The sequence below is a fragment of the Patiria miniata genome, unplaced genomic scaffold (genome assembly GCF_015706575.1).
Source record: "Patiria miniata isolate m_02_andy unplaced genomic scaffold, ASM1570657v1 HiC_scaffold_22, whole genome shotgun sequence".
Classification (NCBI taxonomy): Eukaryota; Metazoa; Echinodermata; class Asteroidea; order Valvatida; family Asterinidae; genus Patiria; species Patiria miniata.
In genome coordinates this window covers 412619-432065 of record NW_024037061.1, presented here as the reverse complement: position 1 = coordinate 432065, position 19447 = coordinate 412619, and the positions used below count along the sequence as shown (strand labels likewise).

General features: G+C 43.6%; 2 protein-coding genes across 5 annotated transcripts; both read right to left on the bottom strand.

Moving 5' to 3' along the window:
* Positions 1-2670: 2670 nt before the first annotated feature.
* On the bottom strand, positions 2671-5736 carry LOC119730499. Its single transcript, XM_038203454.1, has 4 exons — positions 5238-5736; positions 3970-4060; positions 3482-3568; positions 2671-2901 (listed from the first exon to the last, which is right to left on the bottom strand). The coding sequence occupies exons 1-4, from the start codon at positions 5331-5333 to the stop codon at positions 2681-2683; spliced, it is 495 nt and encodes a 164-aa protein (XP_038059382.1). The 5' UTR covers positions 5334-5736; the 3' UTR covers positions 2671-2680.
* Positions 5737-10860: 5124 nt separating this feature from the next.
* Positions 10861-18653, bottom strand: LOC119730497 (betaine--homocysteine S-methyltransferase 1-like). Of its 4 annotated transcripts, none has more exons than XM_038203451.1 (7): positions 18486-18653; positions 14654-14844; positions 14146-14340; positions 13606-13717; positions 12889-13082; positions 12377-12458; positions 10861-12166 (listed from the first exon to the last, which is right to left on the bottom strand). In XM_038203451.1, the coding sequence occupies exons 1-7, from the start codon at positions 18622-18624 to the stop codon at positions 11892-11894; spliced, it is 1188 nt and encodes a 395-aa protein (XP_038059379.1). In that variant the 5' UTR covers positions 18625-18653; the 3' UTR covers positions 10861-11891. The 4 variants fall into 4 exon arrangements, with proteins under 4 accessions (XP_038059379.1, XP_038059378.1, XP_038059381.1 ...); XM_038203450.1 differs by lacking the exon at positions 14654-14844 and adding an exon at positions 14903-15093 and having other exon boundaries at positions 18486-18651; XM_038203453.1 differs by lacking the exon at positions 18486-18653 and adding an exon at positions 16634-16889.
* Positions 18654-19447: the final 794 nt, after the last annotated feature.

The following is a 19447-nucleotide window of genomic DNA, read 5'->3' as shown; positions in this document are numbered from 1 at the left end:
CGATCTCCGGACGAACGTGTACCTCACAATCTAAAGACGCAACACAACATTTTGCCAAATTTTATTGTACCCTTGGAACAGTTGTTACGACGTCAGCCAACAGACAAGATATTTAATTATGATCAAGGTACAGTCCGATAATCAATATTTGATTATATGACACACACTGTTTACAGCCTGATTAAAATACTTATACGAGTGATTAGATTCTGGTATAGAATGCATGCATCGCTGTGTTTGTTCGAAATGGAAATTGAATTATATACAAGTATGGTTAACACGTCGTAGTATTTTGGTTCTGATATGACACATCTTTTACCAGAGCACCTCGTGTGTATATATATATATATAAATATATTTCTTTCAACTGCATGCTGAGATAATGTTGAATATCTGTTAGTGTGTGCTCTAGTCATATTTTTTCCGCTTTAGAGCCATGAGCGTCTAATTATATAGGTGTATGTTTGCGCATTATAAGTATTCATTAAATTAATTAGCTTAATATTTGTTGCAATTATACCCAGATGAAAAAAATAGGCTAAGGCACAGGGAAAAAAATAGGGGGGAAAAGACCGTACTTAAGTTGTGTTTGAAGTCCACTTTCTTGATATTTCACAGATGTTTAGTAGTATAATTATAAGGTCCATAGTGTTGAGCAAATTTTAGTTTGGAAGATTGTAATAAAAGATGTTTTATGCAAATTGTTACATAAAACATCTTGATTTACAATCTTTCACGCTGTTATCTTAGTCATTAACAATCATGATATAAAATTCTAATATGTTTTGTGAGGTGGTCTCGTGCTCGGCGAACTTTTGTTTATTGTGTATATTCTGGGTTTTCCTGTCCTTTTACAATTTATTTGGTTGATGGATTTCGGTTCTTTTTGGAGATGGTTGATTTTGGAGAAATGATGTTTTAGGGATCCAAGATGGCGGATCAGTTGTTCAAGGCGCACGTGTAATCAGGTGAAAGTCAAAGGCGTTGCACATGCGCAAGGATCTTTTCCATGGTAGCCAACGTATTTTGTTTCTGCAGCATACATCGTAGTTTAACCAATCACATCACGCACCCAAACATGAATATGTATCACGCTGTGCGGATGAAAGCGTCGCCCAGATTCCATAGAACAAAGATTACTTCAATATGATTATTTTTTTCCGTACTGAGATGCGTTCATAGATTAGTCGTTTGGGAAAAAGAATGTCTAGCTGCAGCAGCAAAGAAGGCAAAAGGGCCGGGAACACGAAAACATATTTAGCCGAATGTATACACAAACAGGCTTGTAAATTAAAGATTGGAAATTCACCCTTTTTATCCAAACAAAAAAACCTTGAAAATGTACATAGCTAGAATCTATTGACCTACGCAATAATACTTAATTTTTTTGATGTTAATACAATTAATGAGGGCGTACAGATATATACAAATTCGCAGTCGTCATACATAAACGAGAACCATTACTATTTAATTGAAACTGTTTCTACCATTACTAATAAGAGGAATAAATACAAGTGGAATAATAAATTAAGAGGAATAAAACAAAGCACGCTTTCACTTTCTTGTTGATATGATTACACGTTGTACGCATCCGAAACCGACCCGATATTAAACCAACTTCGGGTCGGATTCGGCATCGATTTTGTCGGGTTGGTTTCGGTTTTATGTTTGCGATGTTTGGGTCGGATTGGTCCGGTTAAACGGCCCATGTAATGTAATCTAATGCGATCCTTGCAAATTCATCTTTGAGTCTCATTCAACCTTTTGTTTCAAATTTTGTTTTGATATTTTTCAGGGTAATTTGGTGCCTTGTTGGTTTTAATGTTTATGCAAAATTATATATTCATGAGCAAAAGTTTGATGTCATGTAAGGTAGCAGCTCTCAATGTTACAGCCATTTCAGCGCTAAAAGTTGCACGAATTGTGGGTATGCTGCTGTTGTAAATTCCCTTTTCTTTGGTGAACATAACCAATTATTGGTTGCAGTAACCAACAATTGGTTAATATGTGTCCAACCGATCGGTTGGTGGGACACATATTAAACAATTATTGGATATATCAACCAATGATTGGTTATGTTCACCATTCTTGTCTTTGTGTCAATACATGACAGTAAGCCAATGTCTAAACTCTTCTCACAAGTTCTTCCAGTTTAGCAAAATGTTTGGGTTCACAATTTGAACGGAAAATTCTGAAACTGGGCAACATCTTCCCAAAACGACGTCACAGCTACAGCGCCCTCAGTTGTCCGGGAAAGCACGGACAATTTTAAATAAAAAAAAATGGCACTTTTCAATAATTTACCATAAGATATGTCAAATAAAGTTCATACATTTACGAGTAGTACAGAAAAATGCCCAAAATACATTCCTAAGAAAAATTGACGTCATGGACCCTTCAAGCCATAGAATATCATGATACAGGGGTCTACGCGATGCCCCCCAATACCCATGTTTCCCATAATCCTAAGGGTAGGGGAAAGGGTTAGTTACGGTTGGGGTACATAGGTATTGGGGAACATGGGTGTTGGGGAACATAGGCGTTGGGAACATAGGTCTTCACCCAGTGATATGTATCTTTCTTTTTGCCAACAGTATGAATACCACATACACAATGAAAGCGCTTTAGACCTGCACCCCAAGTCCTAGTTAAGTCCTAGTTAAAGGCGGAGCTCAATCGTTTAGGCTGCGCAGTACAGCGTCTGCTCGCCGTGCGCTTCGTTATCTGTGCGCAGGCTAACCATGGAGACAACAGCCAAGGGTTTCACGCATTCAGCTGGGACCGAGATACCAGAGAAGTTGTTGTCCATGCAGATGGAGAACCTCCAAGTATCGCCCCCGTAGTCCAAGTCTTGTATCTCGTCTTGCTGCATGCAGTAACGGAAGGGCTCTGTTGGATCATCTGTACAAGGAAAGCAAAATGAAAGAATTAGCTTCCACCACCTTCCATGCTCCATCTGTTAAATGCCATTTACACGACCAGTTGTGTTTATGGGTCCTTTCAAAGCAGTAAATAATGGAACGAACTCACCGAGTCTTCACACAAACTCGTGACATGGGCGCCGCCATTTTATTACACACTGAAACTTATGGAACGTGTGGTTGGTGTCCCTCAAAGAACGTATCGTTTATGCATGGGCAAACGACAGCGCAGTGGTTACTTTGCTGGCCTTCCACCGTAACGGCCCGGGTTCGATTCCCGCCCTTGTCCACATGTGGATTGGGTTTTCAGTGCCTACGTGATCCATGGGTTTTCCCCAGAATATTCTTCTGGGCCTTTCCCCCCACCTCTGAAACTGTAATTGCTTCACCTTGTCTTCTCTCTTCGGTTTTTTTTCTGACTTTCGAGCTGCCGTGCCTATATGGCGCTTTTGAGAAATAGTTGGCTTCATTACCAGAAATATATACAATGTTAATAAATAACAACTCAATACATTAACTCCTACGAATTACGTAAATACAGATAATGAACGTTTTCTGACCTTGAACAACAAACTGTTTCCAGTCACGTGATGCTGCCGATCCTCGAAATTCAAACTTGGCCGGCCCCTCTGTATATTCAACAGTGTCTAACAAAAGAAAAATTAACATACAGTGTGTATCAAAAAAAATCCAAGAAGTAGACTGTGAACAACATAAACAATATAGGTATCATACTCTCTACATTCCAAAGAGTGAAATTAGGGACTAAAGGTTTCAGTGTGAAAATCACTCTCATTTTCGATTGAAATAGTCTAAAAAAATGAACCACTTCAGTCGAAGCTCGAGTGAAAGCTCGATCTTTACGATTGAAGAAATTTCACTCTAAAACGTCTAGGCCCTAGTTTCCGACTGTGGGAGTGAATCTTCACTCGAATGGAGTGAATTTTCACTCTTTGGAATTTAGAGAGTACGCCTTTTCAACTATAACTTTGAAACGCCTATAACTTTGAAAGCTTTATGACAATGTTCGATGAGGATATTTACGTACGTAGATACACCAGCCCCTCTGCGCGTGCTCGGTAGCATGCTTCGCATTCGGTTCCCGCGTCGTTGCATGTCATATTCAGTGTGTAGAATCCCTGTTAAATTAACGAAATTTATAACGATTGTGATTTAGCTGTGAAGCCTAGTTTCCAAACTGAAACGCCAACACGACCCAAACTGCAAGGCAGACATATAGAAACATTTCATCTGGACATGTTGCCGCTAACTCAGATAGACGCAAACTAGTTACTTGGCAGACATCGGCAGAGTTGAACACGATTCAACTTTGCCGACGGTTCTGCGCAGTCTGCGCAATTTTAACGTCGATATACGCAGACGGCCAATTGACTAACACACTTACAGTAAGGGGTCCCTCCGGGGACCCAGACATTTAACGCCTTGGTTTGAGGCTACACAACACTGTATCTATACGTATACAATCTCGACATGTCTGTAGACTTTAAATAAGGAGGTCATTGACAGGAAACAGATGTTGTATACATAGTCTGTGGTCAAGTCGTGCACTTGGCTACCCGCAAGTGACTTTGTTTTGTGCACGTGTATATGGGCAGCCCAGGTTGTCAGGCTCAGATATGCCTCACCCGGGGACACACACTAAAGGTGACTGCATATATCCTTAGTGGGTGCCTCTGGCTAGGATTAGATGGAAGATCACCAGAATTGGTTCGAATTTTTTTTTTTTATTAAGGTAATTAACCAAATTGGGTCCCCAAAAGGGCTAGTTTCTGCGTCGAAGGGTTAAAGCAAACTAAATGCAGTCTTAACCAATTTATGTTCTCCGGAACTTCCCGGAAGCCGACGGACGCGTGACGTTGCCTGACTATATACCCACAAGTGTGTATTTGCCTGCAATTGGGGACCCCCTATATTGTCCCTCTTTTGCTTGTATAACTTTTTAGGAAGACTTCCTGAATGCTTTGTAAACATGGCCAAATTGGGGACCACTCGGGAATTGGGGGCCCTCTTGTCCTCTATTGTTCAACGTACATACATGTGCGTATTTGCCTGCAATCAGCGACCCTCTATTGTCCCTCTTTTGTTTGTACTAAATTTTTAGGAAGACCTATATGTTTTAGGAATTAGGGACCCTATTGTCCGCTGTTGTTCAACGTTTCCTATTGTAAAAACAAATGCAGAAACAAACTCACATACCCAAACACCTCCTACTAACCCAGCAACCAACCTACTACACAGACAATTAACAAGGTTATTGTTTCGTAATTAAAATACCCCATTTTATTTAGAGTTTACCATATTTGCTCGTGTTGCGTCTTTGCTCCCATCCGGCCAGTTCGCAGTGATGCGGCTGAGGAGCATCAAACTCAGAACCAACGTACCCAACATCATGGAAGTCAGAACAGTCTTATTAATATTGTGCAGTAGATTGAGAATGTTGTACCTCTTCGTTGGTGGTTTATGCAACGTCTGCAGCACATATCAAATAGTCTGACGTTAGATTGAAGGAACCTCATTACCATTACCATATAAAGCGCTCTTTGATTTGATTAATAATTCATTTTTATCCAGGCGGGGATGCATAGTTTTTATAAGGGTTGACAGTTGCATGCAGAAGGGTAAATACTAAATTACACGATTATACAAATACGAAAGTATCGTTTAGTGTGCAGTATGCTATGTAGAACGTTTTTGTATGTGTTATACGCGATCGACATTAACAAATGCAGCCATTTCTAAGCAAAGTATTTGCTTTATTATTTTCAAGTTAACCCCAACCCAGCCTTGAAAAACGACAAGTAAATATTGTGACGGAATAGGAATTAAGTCACCAACTGTATGTTTTAAATACACTAGCACACTGTGAGTCACCCACACTTTGCATATAAGGAATCCTTGTTTCTGATTGGTCAATTGAGTTTATGCACTGTTGTATGGCAAAGAGAAGTTGTGCACTAGCTTATGGGGCTCAAAGTCTATAAAAGGAGCTGCAGGGCTAGGATTTAGTCAGTTGATTGCTTGATTCTCTTATGATTAGAATAATTGTTCAGGCTCTTGATTATGTGGAATGACATGACGAATGATGATGATTAAAGGCATGACTACCGTACTTGATTACTGTTTCTGTTCACCAATTACTAGTCTGTCTTAGGGTATAGGGTCTACTTAGGACTAAGTCTAGGGCAAAGTCCCAAGGTAGATAAGTTGCTCCACTGACATTCCGACTCCGCCGACATTCCGACTCCGCCGACATTCCGACTCAACCCAAATTCCGACTCCGCTGACATTCCGACTCCACCCACTTCCGACTCCACATTCCGATTCCCAGTTCCCACTTCCATTCCCCTGCTCCATTGCCCTGACTACCAGTCTACTGGCTGATCCAACCAACCCAGAAGAGGGGATAGCCTGGTGCTGTGGCCCACCACTGCAGGGATAGGACACCATCGGGACGGCACGCTACCAACCAAACCAGCCTGACGCAGGAGAGCTGGCACCACACGTCACATTGGTGGCAGCGGTGGGATCCACCAGGAGAGAAACTTCAGTGGAATTCAGCAGCTGAAGGAAGAAGACAACGGAATGGAACAAAGAGAGCAAGCAGTGCTTACACCGGGGAGGCACCGAGTGGAAGAAGTCGACTCGGGAGTGGAGTTCCGGTATCAAGGCAGTGACTTATTTCCAGCGGCTGTGGGAAGTGCGGCGACGAGCGGAGCAAGCAGCATCCTTCAACCAGTCCAGGAAGCATCGCAGCTCCAGTTCTCTCCAATGACATCCACCGTAAACCCAGGGCTGTTTCTAGGGAGAAGGACAGGATGGACAACGGATGGAGAAGAGTGGGCAAGGCAACCGATGGCGAGCATTAACCCTGCACATCTTGAGGGGTCTCAACAGAGAACTCCACAACGTGGATGGATGGGCGAGCTGGGGGAACCAGCCGGAGGATCGCCGATGTTGAACCCACTGAGCACTTCTACTCCAGTGAGCAACTTACAGATGTCAGGAGCCAGAGTAGAGCAAGCACCCAGAAGACCAGTGACGATCGGGAAGATCGAAAACTGGTGCCCGGGGGGAGCAGGAGCAAGGGAATATTCCACCAGAAGTGTGAATATTGGAACTTCCGCACCACCAGGAATCACTACCGTCAGTGGAGCATGGCAAGCACCACCGGGGTACGGCCGGTATGTGCCACTAGTCTTCAGCACTATGACGGCAGGACTGCGGACATCCCCGGGGTATGCAGCAGCAGCAAGGCAGTCTACAAGCGGAGCAAGCATAAGCACCGCTTCTGCTCAAGGGAGACCGTTCGAGGTGCCCGGAGTGGGAGCCGGAAGCGAGTACCGGCCGGTTTCAAGTGAACGGTCAAGCACGTGGGGTCCAGTTTTTGCTACCAAGATGGAGTCGAGTCAACCACAGCTACCACCGAAGGCTTCCTCACCAAAGAAGGTGGAGGGACTGGAGAAAGGGTTGGCGGGAGCGACAATTGGGAGCAAGAAACCAGAGGGGCCAACAGCGGAACAAGGGAAAAAGACAGGTGCAGGGGATGAGAAGATCCGCCGAGCACAACGGAAGCCGAGTTTTGTTCCAGACAGGTTTTCAGGGGATATTCCCTGGAGGGATTACAAGGCTCACTTTGAGTCTTGCGCAACGATCAACGCGTGGACCTCTGCAGAGAAAGCATTTTTCCTGGCAGCAAGCCTGAAGGGGCAGGCCCAGCAAGTGCTTGGAGACGGGGTCCAGGGCGAACCATTGAGCTACAACGACCTTACTACAAGGTTGGAAAGACGATTTGGTCCTGGGGAGCAGGCCGAGAGATTCCTGTCGGAACTGAGGAGTAGGACAAGGGGGGTCAACGAAGGTCTACAAGCACTCGGACACAGCATCCGACGGCTGACGGAATTGGCATACCCTGAGCTCCCCAGAGATTCGCGGGAAAGACTCGCCCGGGGGCATTTCATGGATGCCATCCCAGATGCAGAAGTGCGTGCGGGAATCTTCAGAGCACACCCCAAGTCCTTAGATGAAGCGATACGGGCGGCCCTGGAGACAGAATCATTCATCAACTCCGAGAGACAGAGGCAGGGGGGCCAAGGTGGTCGCCAACCTCCAAAGACGCATCGGTACGTCGAGACGGTCTCTCGAGAGGAGTTCAACCGGCATACACAGGGCATGTTGGAACAACTCAATGCATTGGAGGCAATGATAGCTGGCCTAGCAGAGGCAATGCACAGCAAGACCGCAGCTCCGAGGAGTAACGAAGGAGGAGTAAACGATGCTGGGATTCGGAGAGATGGAGGAGGAAGACAACCATGGGACATCGAAACCTGTCACAATTGCGGGGGCTTGGGACATTTCAAAAGAAATTGTCCAACTCCTACGAGCCGAGGATGGGCTACTGGAAACCCCAAGGGACTAACACAGCTAGTCGTGGGGAAGCCGTCTCTACCAGAGCAGAGCCACGACACGGCGACGACAAAGGCTACTCTCAAGGAGTCCATTGGAGAAAATGAAAGAGGGGCATGGACGTTGACAAGAACTCCACGGTGGACACTGCAGGAATTGAGGGACGCACAGCTGGCGGATTCTTCAATTGGGCCGATGATGCGGGCGATGGAGAATGGTGAGGAGCCAGTATGGGAAGCCATGTCGGAGGAATCGGCAGCTATGAAGACATACTGGGCTCAGAGGCAGCTACAGATCCGGAATGGTGTGTTGTCACGTCAATGGAAGTTGGCGAATGGAAAACGCGGCAGATGGCAGATGGTCCTACCGCCCACATTTCAAGAGAAAGTTCTCAAGGGACTACACGACAGTAAAGTGTCACGTCACCCCGGCGTCTACAAATCACTGCAGATAGTGCGCCGACGCTACTACTGGTCGGGCATGACGAAGGATGTACGGACAACCGCAACGAGGTGTGAGACCTGTGGCCATTTGAAGTCCCATGGAAGAAAGGCTAATGGACTACTCAAGCAACATGTGGCAAAAGCGCCAAGCATGGTGAGAGAGAACACCATGGTGAGGCCACGTGTGTGGAAAGTAAGGTGCTCCAACAGCATTCCAGTGGGATTCCAAGGGAAGGTTCAACAACATTCCACTGGGGAAAAGTCAGCAAGATTCCAGCCACATTCCACCAAGACTTCGGCATCCCTCCACCGATATTCCGATCATGTTCCACCGAGACATTCCACAGAAATTCCAACAGTATTCCACCAGGGCATTCCACCGAGATTCCGGCTACGAAGGAAGATGCCAGAAGACAAGCTCAAGGTGGGAGCCGACAAGGGAAAAGACAGGCAACGAGACCCCCGAGACCCGTCCCGGCAAGAAGTGCACCGCTGCCCAGAGCCAGGGTGTGGAATGACCACGACCAAAAGATCTAACCTGGTCAGACACCTGAGAGAGTGCCACAGGGAACAGGCCCAATTTCGCTGTGGTGGATGCGACGAACGGTTCTCTAGAAGGGACTCCCGGGATCGGCATGAGAAAAAACCCACCGGGGTGGGAGCACAATGGCCAAGACCAGCCAAAAGTCCAGTAGACCGTCCACATCACGCCTGTAATTGAGCTGCAAGCCGCTCGGCTCCTCCTCAGAGGCAAGCTGCTCCGACGTCAACCTCCGAAAGTGGAAGAAGTACTTCCACGAAAAGGGGGGAAGTTCCACAGAGTGCTACGCCAGGAGGACCAGTCCAGTGTCCAGGTAACCAGGGACAGCTACACACCTCAGAGGGTGAAGAGGACATCAACAGGGAATACGGCAACACAATCTGTTGGAACGATGTAGCCTGCCATCAGGAAAGGATGACAAGAACTTCCACCTAAACTACTAAATCTCTATAAAAATAACATTGAGGAATGTTTTCTGAAGAAATTAAAGTTTATACGATTTTGTTCAGATCTGAGATATTTGTAAGTCAAGTTTTTAAGCTAAGTTTTGAACCACCAAGTTGTTGTTTTTCAAAGTAATGTTTCCGAGAAGTATTGGAATGTGCTTAAGATTTACCAAACTTAATTTTCATGTAAAATATTTTTGTCTTAGTTATTTCATCTGAGTTGTTTTATTAAAAGCTCTTGTAGTTTTCAGGGACTGAAAACTTTGGGAGGGGGGCTATGTGACGGAATAGGAATTAAGTCACCAACTGTATGTTTTAAATACACTAGCACACTGTGAGTCACCCACACTTTGCATATAAGGAATCCTTGTTTCTGATTGGTCAATTGAGTTTATGCACTGTTGTATGGCAAAGAGAAGTTGTGCACTAGCTTATGGGGCTCAAAGTCTATAAAAGGAGCTGCAGGGCTAGGATTTAGTCAGTTGATTGCTTGATTCTCTTATGATTAGAATAATTGTTCAGGCTCTTGATTATGTGGAATGACATGACGAATGATGATGATTAAAGGCATGACTACCGTACTTGATTACTGTTTCTGTTCACCAATTACTAGTCTGTCTTAGGGTATAGGGTCTACTTAGGACTAAGTCTAGGGCAAAGTCCCAAGGTAGATAAGTTGCTCCACTGACATTCCGACTCCGCCGACATTCCGACTCCGCCGACATTCCGACTCAACCCAAATTCCGACTCCGCTGACATTCCGACTCCACCCACTTCCGACTCCACATTCCGATTCCCAGTTCCCACTTCCATTCCCCTGCTCCATTGCCCTGACTACCAGTCTACTGGCTGATCCAACCAACCCAGAAGAGGGGATAGCCTGGTGCTGTGGCCCACCACTGCAGGGATAGGACACCATCGGGACGGCACGCTACCAACCAAACCAGCCTGACGCAGGAGAGCTGGCACCACACGTCACAATATTTGACATCTGAAGCATTTACTCCTTGTTATTCATACGAAACGAAGTAAACACTTATAGTGTAGCAAAACCTGAAACGTAAAAAGTAAATATCCCCAAAAGCTTTTTAGTAAAATCAATTGCTGTATTTTATTCATACAGATGCAAGTAAAAGCTTTAAAAGTGCATGGTAGTAAACGCAAATGCTAGTTTTTATTCATACGGCCCAAGGTTTTTGGTGGCAATCCAAAACATTATGGATATTTTTGATTCGGTTTTTGTAACAATATGACTAATTCATATTTACCCAGCAGTATAATCGGCGAAATTTAAACACGGAAATGCAAATTATGCTTTACCATATGTTGATGTGTTCTGCTTCGTTGGATATTAAAAAAAAGAGCATAAAATTGACCCCGATATAAGTTCCCAGAATATCAACACCACCAGAATTGGTAGTTCGGACTTATTGCTGTTACTTACATTAAAATCGGTGTTTACGTGCCTTTTGAGTGTGGCACCTTGAAAATAGATTTTCAAATTGAATTGATAATTTTCTAGCAATGCATTTGTTATGTGCTTTCCAATGAAACACCGCAAAAATAAAAGTCGGGCCACGACAAGTACTCGACTAATTACTTTCAAGTTTTGAATTAAGAGCGGGACGCTCGATCTGAGTAAGTTTGCGCAATTTCTGAACTGGAGCGTGCTATTTAAAAGCCTTTTTTCAACTGTATAAAGGTCTGCAAAAACAACAAGCAAATTTATTAAAGACTGGTATATTAAATTCCTTTAAATTTCGTTCGGAAAAGAAAATGCACCAACTTTCAATGATAAATTAGGCAATAACAATTAGTTTGGAATATTTTTGACACGAAAATGACGTAAGTCCTGAGCACAATCAGGGCCGAAGTTATTGATATTAAGCGAAATTTGAATATTGGTAGACTCTTTTTCCTCAAAAAGCTGATGGTTTCGAAAGCCAATTATCACAGGCATGCAAAGTATTCCTAGCGGATCAGCTGAATTATTGTGTTTCACTTCACACTTAAGGCATTAAAACTTTAAGCTTTGAATTTCCACTTCTGCGTTACTTCCCAGTTGCATGCCTTGAATATCAATCACTGTCATAAGTCTTTTTTATATTGAATCATCTTAGGCCGTGTGCTGTTTGCCTTCTCCGCTTGTGTAGCGTGTAGATAACTTCTCGCTGGTCCCAAAAATGTAATGCTTGGACATATCGGCGGAGTAGCGCGAAGCTGGTACTGTGCGTCCCAGTGTCTCGCACAACGTACGGGTGTAATGGCACTCGTTCCCACAGCACACACCCACGACCTGTATGCCAAGCTCCTGGCAACGACGACCAAACTCCTTGATGTCTGAGCGGCTGCACAGCGCAGCGTTCAGATCTTCAGGGAACAGACGCTTGCCTGAGGAAAGTGAGAAATTAACGAAAGCGTTAACAAAACTTGAAGCAAATTCAGTGACGTTTCCATGACCCCCTCCTCAAGGAAAGAACGAAATTTAGAGAACTGACGAGACCCGACAGGAATAGGTACTATTAGCTGCACGTTAACGCGTTAACTTGCGAAAAGGAAGGAGCACAACACATGACCTATTTAAATGCAACTAAAACTTACCAGACAACGGATCAGTCAGAGACTGGAAGTTGGGCTCCGCTTTAGTCGTTCGATATGGAACTGGAATGGCAGCCAACGGCGTCTGACATAATGTAAACAAACAAACAAACAAAATGCTTCTTTAAAAATCTTTTCGATAGCTGAGGGCTCTTTAGATAAATTTGTGGCATTGTTGAGACCGTATACAGTATATATTGCATTATCAACAACGTGCATGTCCTGCGTTATTTGTCACGGTGAATATCCGGTTTTTCCCTAAAAGGTAATTGCTTAATTAACCCCCAAACATTGAAACAAAGTGGAAGAGGATGAAATAAGCCTTAATTTGATGTGTGTCAAACACCTTGGAGAGTTGTGAGTATTTTTATCCTGAGTTTCAGAAGGGGGCGTAATTTTTTATCACTGGGTATTGGCAGTTTATTTACTAGTCTGAAACCGTAAACGTCCATCATGGCGGTCGCGTGGGTGACCACTGAGCTGTGACGTCATGTGCTATTCCTCAATAGGCCTACCTTGATGCATTTCTTGACCTCCTCCATCAGCGGGAGCATCGTGGTGGGACCGCGGGCGCAGTTCAGGCCAAGCACATCAGCTCCAGCTGCCTCCAGTTGCTTAAACGTCTCGCAGATTTCCACACCGTCAATCGTGGCTGGCCGACCGTTGACTTCGTTCTTGTGCCATGCCATGGTGACGACGACAGGCAGGCCTGTATCAAGCAATCAAAACAGGTTTTAGCCTGTTATGCAATTTTGTGGTATAGTTTTGAAAGTATTGAGAGCAGCACAACAACCATTTGACAATTGTTTGGAATAGCATCGATCTGTGATGGACAGCCAAAATCTGAACATCATTTGTCTGTGGGTGGCGTTGTTAATCGCAGAAACTTGTGTGTGTGTAGACCTATACATAATTTCCTTACAAATTTTGTTAGCCCATTCCTAGCCAATTTCAGTTGAGGTCATTCTGGGTTGAGACAGAGTACCCTGGCTATACTCTTTTCTCTTTATTTTATCCTTTCCCAATTTTTTTTCTTTTTTCTTTTTAGGATTGTGTTATTAATGCACTTCGATATTCCTATAGTGCACATGTCATTGACTAACATCATGAAAAAGTAGAGGGAAATGCTTTTGTATGTTACTGTTGATGATGGTATAACGGTAGGCTTGCAATGATTTTAAGATGCCATTGGAAGGTGGTCGGTGATAAAACATGTTATATCAGGCGTTTACCTTTCCCGTATGTTTTGACTGCTTCCAGCGCCAACAATGCCTCTCCCAAATCGCTGAATGTCTCAGCAAGAATAAAATCAGCACCTTCTTCTACGGCCCATTCGATCTGTTCCTGTATATGGAGGTTAAGTAAGGTGTGTTACTACACCTCATGAATATTCATAATCAAATTGGAGCACGTCATTAGCCGATTCCGCCGCGCACAAGATCAACCCCCCCCCCCCTCACAGTTGTTGGTGAACATTTACTTCACCAGAAATATGTAACATCACCTTGAACAATGTTCAGGTCATAGCACGAGAGGAACGAAAAATCAGGGGGTGGGGGGGGGGCCATAGAGATCAAGACGCAGAACCCAACACTCGACAGGGACGCGGGATATGATCTGCCCGCCATCTATGATCTGCTCTCACGTGACCAACCCTGTGAGCGGAGGGATTTAGCCACGACGCTGAGTGAAGAGGCCGTGATGACCTCACAAATCTACGTCGTGCTTAATCAACAGAGTGTCAATATGACACAGTCACATATGCTGCTAACCTTAAACATGCTCTTAATCTTGGCAGTAATGTCCGGATCATTAGGAACGTAGATGTTGCTGTTACAGATGTTGCCGGCCATGAGAGATCCAGTTTTATCCGCGACTTCCCTGGCCATGCGCAGTGCTGTACGGTTCATCTTTTCCAGGTCTGCCTCGCGATCGATCAGCGATACTTTCTCACGATGGGCGTAGTACTGATTCAAAAAAGGACAGAAACATGACATATAGTTAGAGTAGAGTAAAGTCTGTCACGAGCCAATGTGGCCCATTAGGCCGGCGTTTATCTTCTGTATCCTGATTATTGTTAACTGTTTACATAATATGGGAAAAAACATGAAATAGGTTGCACGAAAACGTCATCACTTAATATTTTGAATATTGATTCACATAGCTTTGGGCCTTTTTGCATCGACTGCAACGCCTCACGACTTCGAAATCTTGCACCTAGCTCCCTTTAGAAAAATCCTGTATCAACCACTATCGATATTAACGGGAAAGGTTTGTTACCGTAAAGGCTAAAACCACATCACTCCCTGCCCGGTAAAACTCTTCATATTGTAGGCGAACCATCTCGGGATATTCCAGTACCACCTCGGGTACATAGGCACCAGCCTGCAAGTAACCGCGTCGCTCAAAGAGGTGCAAATATCCCTCCGCGATGACCACTGATTCGCCGTCATGAAGACGATCCATCAGTCCTATAAAACAAAAAGAATGATCTGAAGGCATATATTTGTAACGTGAAAGGTTTGTTACCGTAAAGGCCAAGACCACATCACTCCCTGCCCGGTAGAACTCCTCATATTGCAGGCGAAGGAGCTCTGGGTATTCCAGCACCACCTCTGGGACAAAAGAACCGGCCTGCAAGTAACCGCGTCGCTCAAAGATGAACAGATATCCCTCCGCGATCACCACTGATTCGCCGTCATGCAGACGGTCCATCAGTCCTATATTAAGACAAAAACATTGTCTGACATTATTTAATTAAACGGGATACTCATTTTGATGGGTTGCGTAACAAGTAGGTTAATTAGCCTTAAACGAGCCAAGTTCGTCGTGCATCGACTAACATCGTACCAAGTTTCACGACTTTATATCAATTTGCACACTGCATATTGCATGGTTGTCAAAGGGAGACTACAGTAATTACATGATATTCAGCCCTTTCCAATTTTAGGAGGCGATTTAGGAGGTGACCACAAAGGATATATTATATTGAACTGAAGAAGTCCAAAGACCAGTTTCTTATCTACTTTGTGCTGATTGTTTTAGCACAGACATAGTGCTGATTTTTCGTCAGCCTTGCATAGATTAACCAGTCAGCACGCTTAATGTCAATTGATTCATTGCAATTGATTGGTTCTGCATTGCTATAGGCGCGTACATTTGCAAAGTGTTTTTGTTCCGTTGAGAAGCGACATGTAACCATTGCTTTTCCACTCCTCGAAACAACCTGCCCTCTTGAACCTTTAGCAAATCCCTTGCTTGTAAATTGTCCCTTCTACAACCTCAGAGTGTACGTGCTGGGTCAAATGTTTGTTTGTTTCCTTATTTTTCAACGAGGGGCTTTTTTGCCGAATCAACAGAAACTGCTATATTTGTGAATCTGTGTATGACCTTTGTTCCCAGACAAGCTTAATCCAGAGCGAACCAGTTCATTCCAGCTGGTTTATCTAGAACGCACACGCTCAAGGAAAACAGCTTCATACACACGCTATTTCCATTAACTGTTGGCACTGGGTTGATCATAACCTTGGAACCCATTAAGCTGGATATGGAAATGGCACACACGACAGGTTCGTGCAACCTGTCTGAATTTTTGTGAAATCACGGCTTAATGTTTGTGTTCCCCCCCACCATCCCCACCCCGCCCTACCCCAGCCACACCCCACCTTTTGGAAAACAATTGTTACACACTGCCAATTTTAAATCAAGAATTTTTTTGATGTATAGTTTAGAATAACTATTTGTTGCCATCCTTCCTAGCCTTAACAGTGAGCTTGTGGAATTCGACAAATAGTCCTAATTCTTGACATTCTGAACATTACAATTCCAGTGTTGTATTGTCTCCGTGCAAGAAGGAAAGCAATTCATTTATGTTTTAAAGTTGGTATAAACGTGCTTTTTTCAAAATTGGATTTTCTTTTCCGAACGAAAGTTAAAGGAATATAATGTCCTGTAACAAATAAATTTGCTTGTTTGTGTTTGCAGTTTAAAAAATGGTTTCAAATGACGCGCCTCAGTTCAGAAATTGCGCACACTATTCAGAACGAATTAGGAGCATCCCGCTCTTAATTCAAAAGTTGAAATTAATAAATTGATTACTTATCATGGGCCGACTTTTCCCTGCGATGTCTTATTGGAAAGCTCATAACTAACGTAATGCTAGAAAAATTATCAATTCAATTTGAAAATCTATATTTCAAGGTGCCGCACCCAAACAAATCACGTATACACCAACTTTAATTATTCATGCAGTACGCCTACCTTTGACTTTGCCAGGCATGATTCTTCCGTCCTGTAGTTCAATTCTCTGCCTGATGAATGAAGGCTGATATAGTTTGTGTTGGAAACCGCGACCACTTGTTGGATTTGTACATTAACCATGGCCATGGACTTTGATCACTGATCTTGAATTAGACTGGAACCTGTCCTGTCGCTTTATCTGCAGCCACATCCACTTTATCTTCAAAAACACAGTCCTACATGTACTATTAAATGAAAAAGACCACTGTTTTCTTGGGTTCCCAGACGAAGAGTTTTCCAAGCAATTTTAAATTTTTATCTGTTGCTGGTTAGTTCCTTTCTTGTTAGGTCAACACGAGCCCGTCCCACTCTTGTTTCTCCCTTTTATTTCAGCTATCCCCTCCTTTTTAACCTAAGTAAGAATAGTTTTATTCAAATTATTAATTAATCTGGATTGTTCCACTATTTCCTTCGTTTTTTTTTTGCGAGGCGTTTTCTTCATCATCACAGCCAGGGGTTAGTGTAAGGAACGAGCACGCGCCCCTGGAGTCGAGGCTGATGGCTTTCGTGAGCGGGATGACCCCAACCTCGTCCCCAGTGCTTACTTTATTTCCAACCGTGTTTCCAATAGTAAACCCTGGATAGTAAACTTTCTTCCTGTATACTGATTCGATATCGCAATTGGCTAGTAATGGATTTTTATCGTGTACTTGGTGTAGTTATTGAACGTGCAGTACGTGTTTTCACGATCATTCGTCCACGCCTTCTCAAAAACATTCCTTTCCTTTTCCAATTTGTTCATATTAATATGAAATGTGATACTGCATGTTGTCTCGATAAGATCGTAACAGTTTAATTAAATAAATCGCGTTTTCGTAACTCACGCTGTGCTCGCGCTGCGACGAATGGACTCTGTTTTTACCCCAGACACCGCATACAAAAACGAACGATAATGTAACGCACATGCAGGCACCAGACTATTCCTCATTTGCATACGTGTTCAAAAATCTTGCACATGCAAATGATCCAATACCAGGGTGAGAGAGCAGGTAGTGATGGGCGCGTACTGCTCAACACCCTGGGGTCGAGGTTGGGATGACCCGGGTTCGATTCCGATCCGATCCCCGCCACGTCACTTTTCTAAGGGTTTTTTTCCCATCCCCAAATAAATAAGAATATTCTTCTTTTATTATTTTAACATGTCTCAAACATTTTATTGCAGAATAGTACATATTCTTTTTCAGATTTGTGGCTCTGGAAAAGTTTTTTTTTAAAGAAAAATAAAGTCCGAAGTTATAACATGGTCTGATTCCCATCTTGTGAATACGAAGTTACAACGATAATATTGGCATGGAGCCAGACTAACATTTGTACAAAAAAAACAGTAACTGCGCATGTTCAGTGCATATCCGGCAAACCAACGTTTACTAAAGGTTTGCCGTCTCCGGCAAAATATCCACTGCCTATATTATATTGAACAGTAGAAGTCCAAATGCCAGTTTCTTATCTACTTTGTGCTGATTGTTTTAGCACAGACATTGTGCTGATTTTTCGTCAGCTTTGCATAGATTAACCAGTCAGCACGCTTAATGCCAATTGATCATACATTGCAGGTGATGATTGGTTCTCCATTGCTATAGGCGCGTACATTTGCAAAGCATTTTTGTTCCGTTGAGAAGCGACATGTGTAAGTGGGTCCTTTTTGTGTCGACCATTGCATGCTTTTCCACTCCTCGAAACGGCGCCCTCTTGTTCCTATAGCATATCCCCTTGCTTGTAAATTGTCCCTTCTACATGTACAACGCAGAGTGTGCGTGATGGGTCAAGTGTTTGTTTGTTTTCTTATTTTTCAACGAGGGTCTTTTACGCCTACCTTTGACTTTGCCAGGCATGATTCGTCTGTCCTGTAGTTCAACTCTCCGCCTGATGACTGAAGGCTGATATTTTTCCGCCTGATGACTGAAGGCTGATATTTTGTGTTGAAACCGCGACCACTTCTTGGTTTTGTACATTAACCCATAGTCATGGACTTGATCACTGATCTCGAATTAGACTGGAACCTGTCCTGTCGCTTTATCTGCAGCCACATCCACTCTATCTTCAAAAACACAGTCCTGCATGTACTATTATGAAAAGACCACTGTTTTCTGGGGTTCCCAGACAAAGAGTATTCCAAGTAATTTTCAATTTTTATCTGTTGATGGTTAGTTCCGTTCTTGTTAGGTCAATACGAGCCCGTCCCACTTTTGTCCCTCCCTTTTATTTCAACTATCCCCTCCTCTTTAACCTACGTAAGAATAGTTTTATTCAAATTATTAATTAACCTGGATTGTTCCACTACTTCCCCCGTTTTTTGCGAGGCGTTTTCTTCAGGTGTAATCGCCTGTTTCACACCTGTTGTTTTATGTTAGTCAAAGTTCCACATGGTTCCGGACAATTGGCCTCCGTAAATCCGATGCAAATCCGACGATCATGAACGCTATATTACAGAATAGTGTACAAAAAACCCGTACCCCAGCTGGCTCTGTCCAAATGCTGCGAACAGGCGGACATTATTACCAGTATAATTGTCATAATTTTTTTTTTGGGGGGGGGGGTGTCAAGGGGGGGGGGGGGTTCACATAATTTTTGGAAAAACAAATTTGAGTCTTACAGCGATGGCCTGCGCTTCAGGTATTACACACATAGCTGCTTGAGCCTGATAACAGCATAGAGCCTTTGCACTGGGCAGCCATCTTTGAGGCGTGCTTTTCTTAATTACACTCTCTATAAATGCACAGAAAGTCTAATTACGTCCATTCCTATGAAACAAAATAATAATAGTAACTGGATTTA

Bases quoted from the DNA above. Each gene is read 5' to 3' on its own strand.
- LOC119730497 (XM_038203451.1), bottom strand. From the start codon at position 18,624: ATGTACAAAACCAAGAAGTGGTCGCGGTTTCAACACAAAATATCAGCC. The intron at 14,845-18,485 runs GTAGGCGTAAAA...TTTGTTTTATAG, and splicing joins CATGCCTGGCAAAGTCAAAG to GACTGATGGATCGTCTTCAT. The intron at 13,083-13,605 runs GTAAACGCCTGA...TGCTTGATACAG, and splicing joins AGTCAAAACATACGGGAAAG to GCCTGCCTGTCGTCGTCACC.
- LOC119730499 (XM_038203454.1), bottom strand. From the start codon at position 5,333: ATGATGTTGGGTACGTTGGTTCTGAGTTTGATGCTCCTCAGCCGCATC. The intron at 4,061-5,237 runs GTAAACTCTAAA...TTAATTTAACAG, and splicing joins ACGCAACACGAGCAAATATG to GGATTCTACACACTGAATAT. The intron at 3,569-3,969 runs GTACGTAAATAT...TTCTTTTGTTAG, and splicing joins AGAGGGGCTGGTGTATCTAC to ACACTGTTGAATATACAGAG.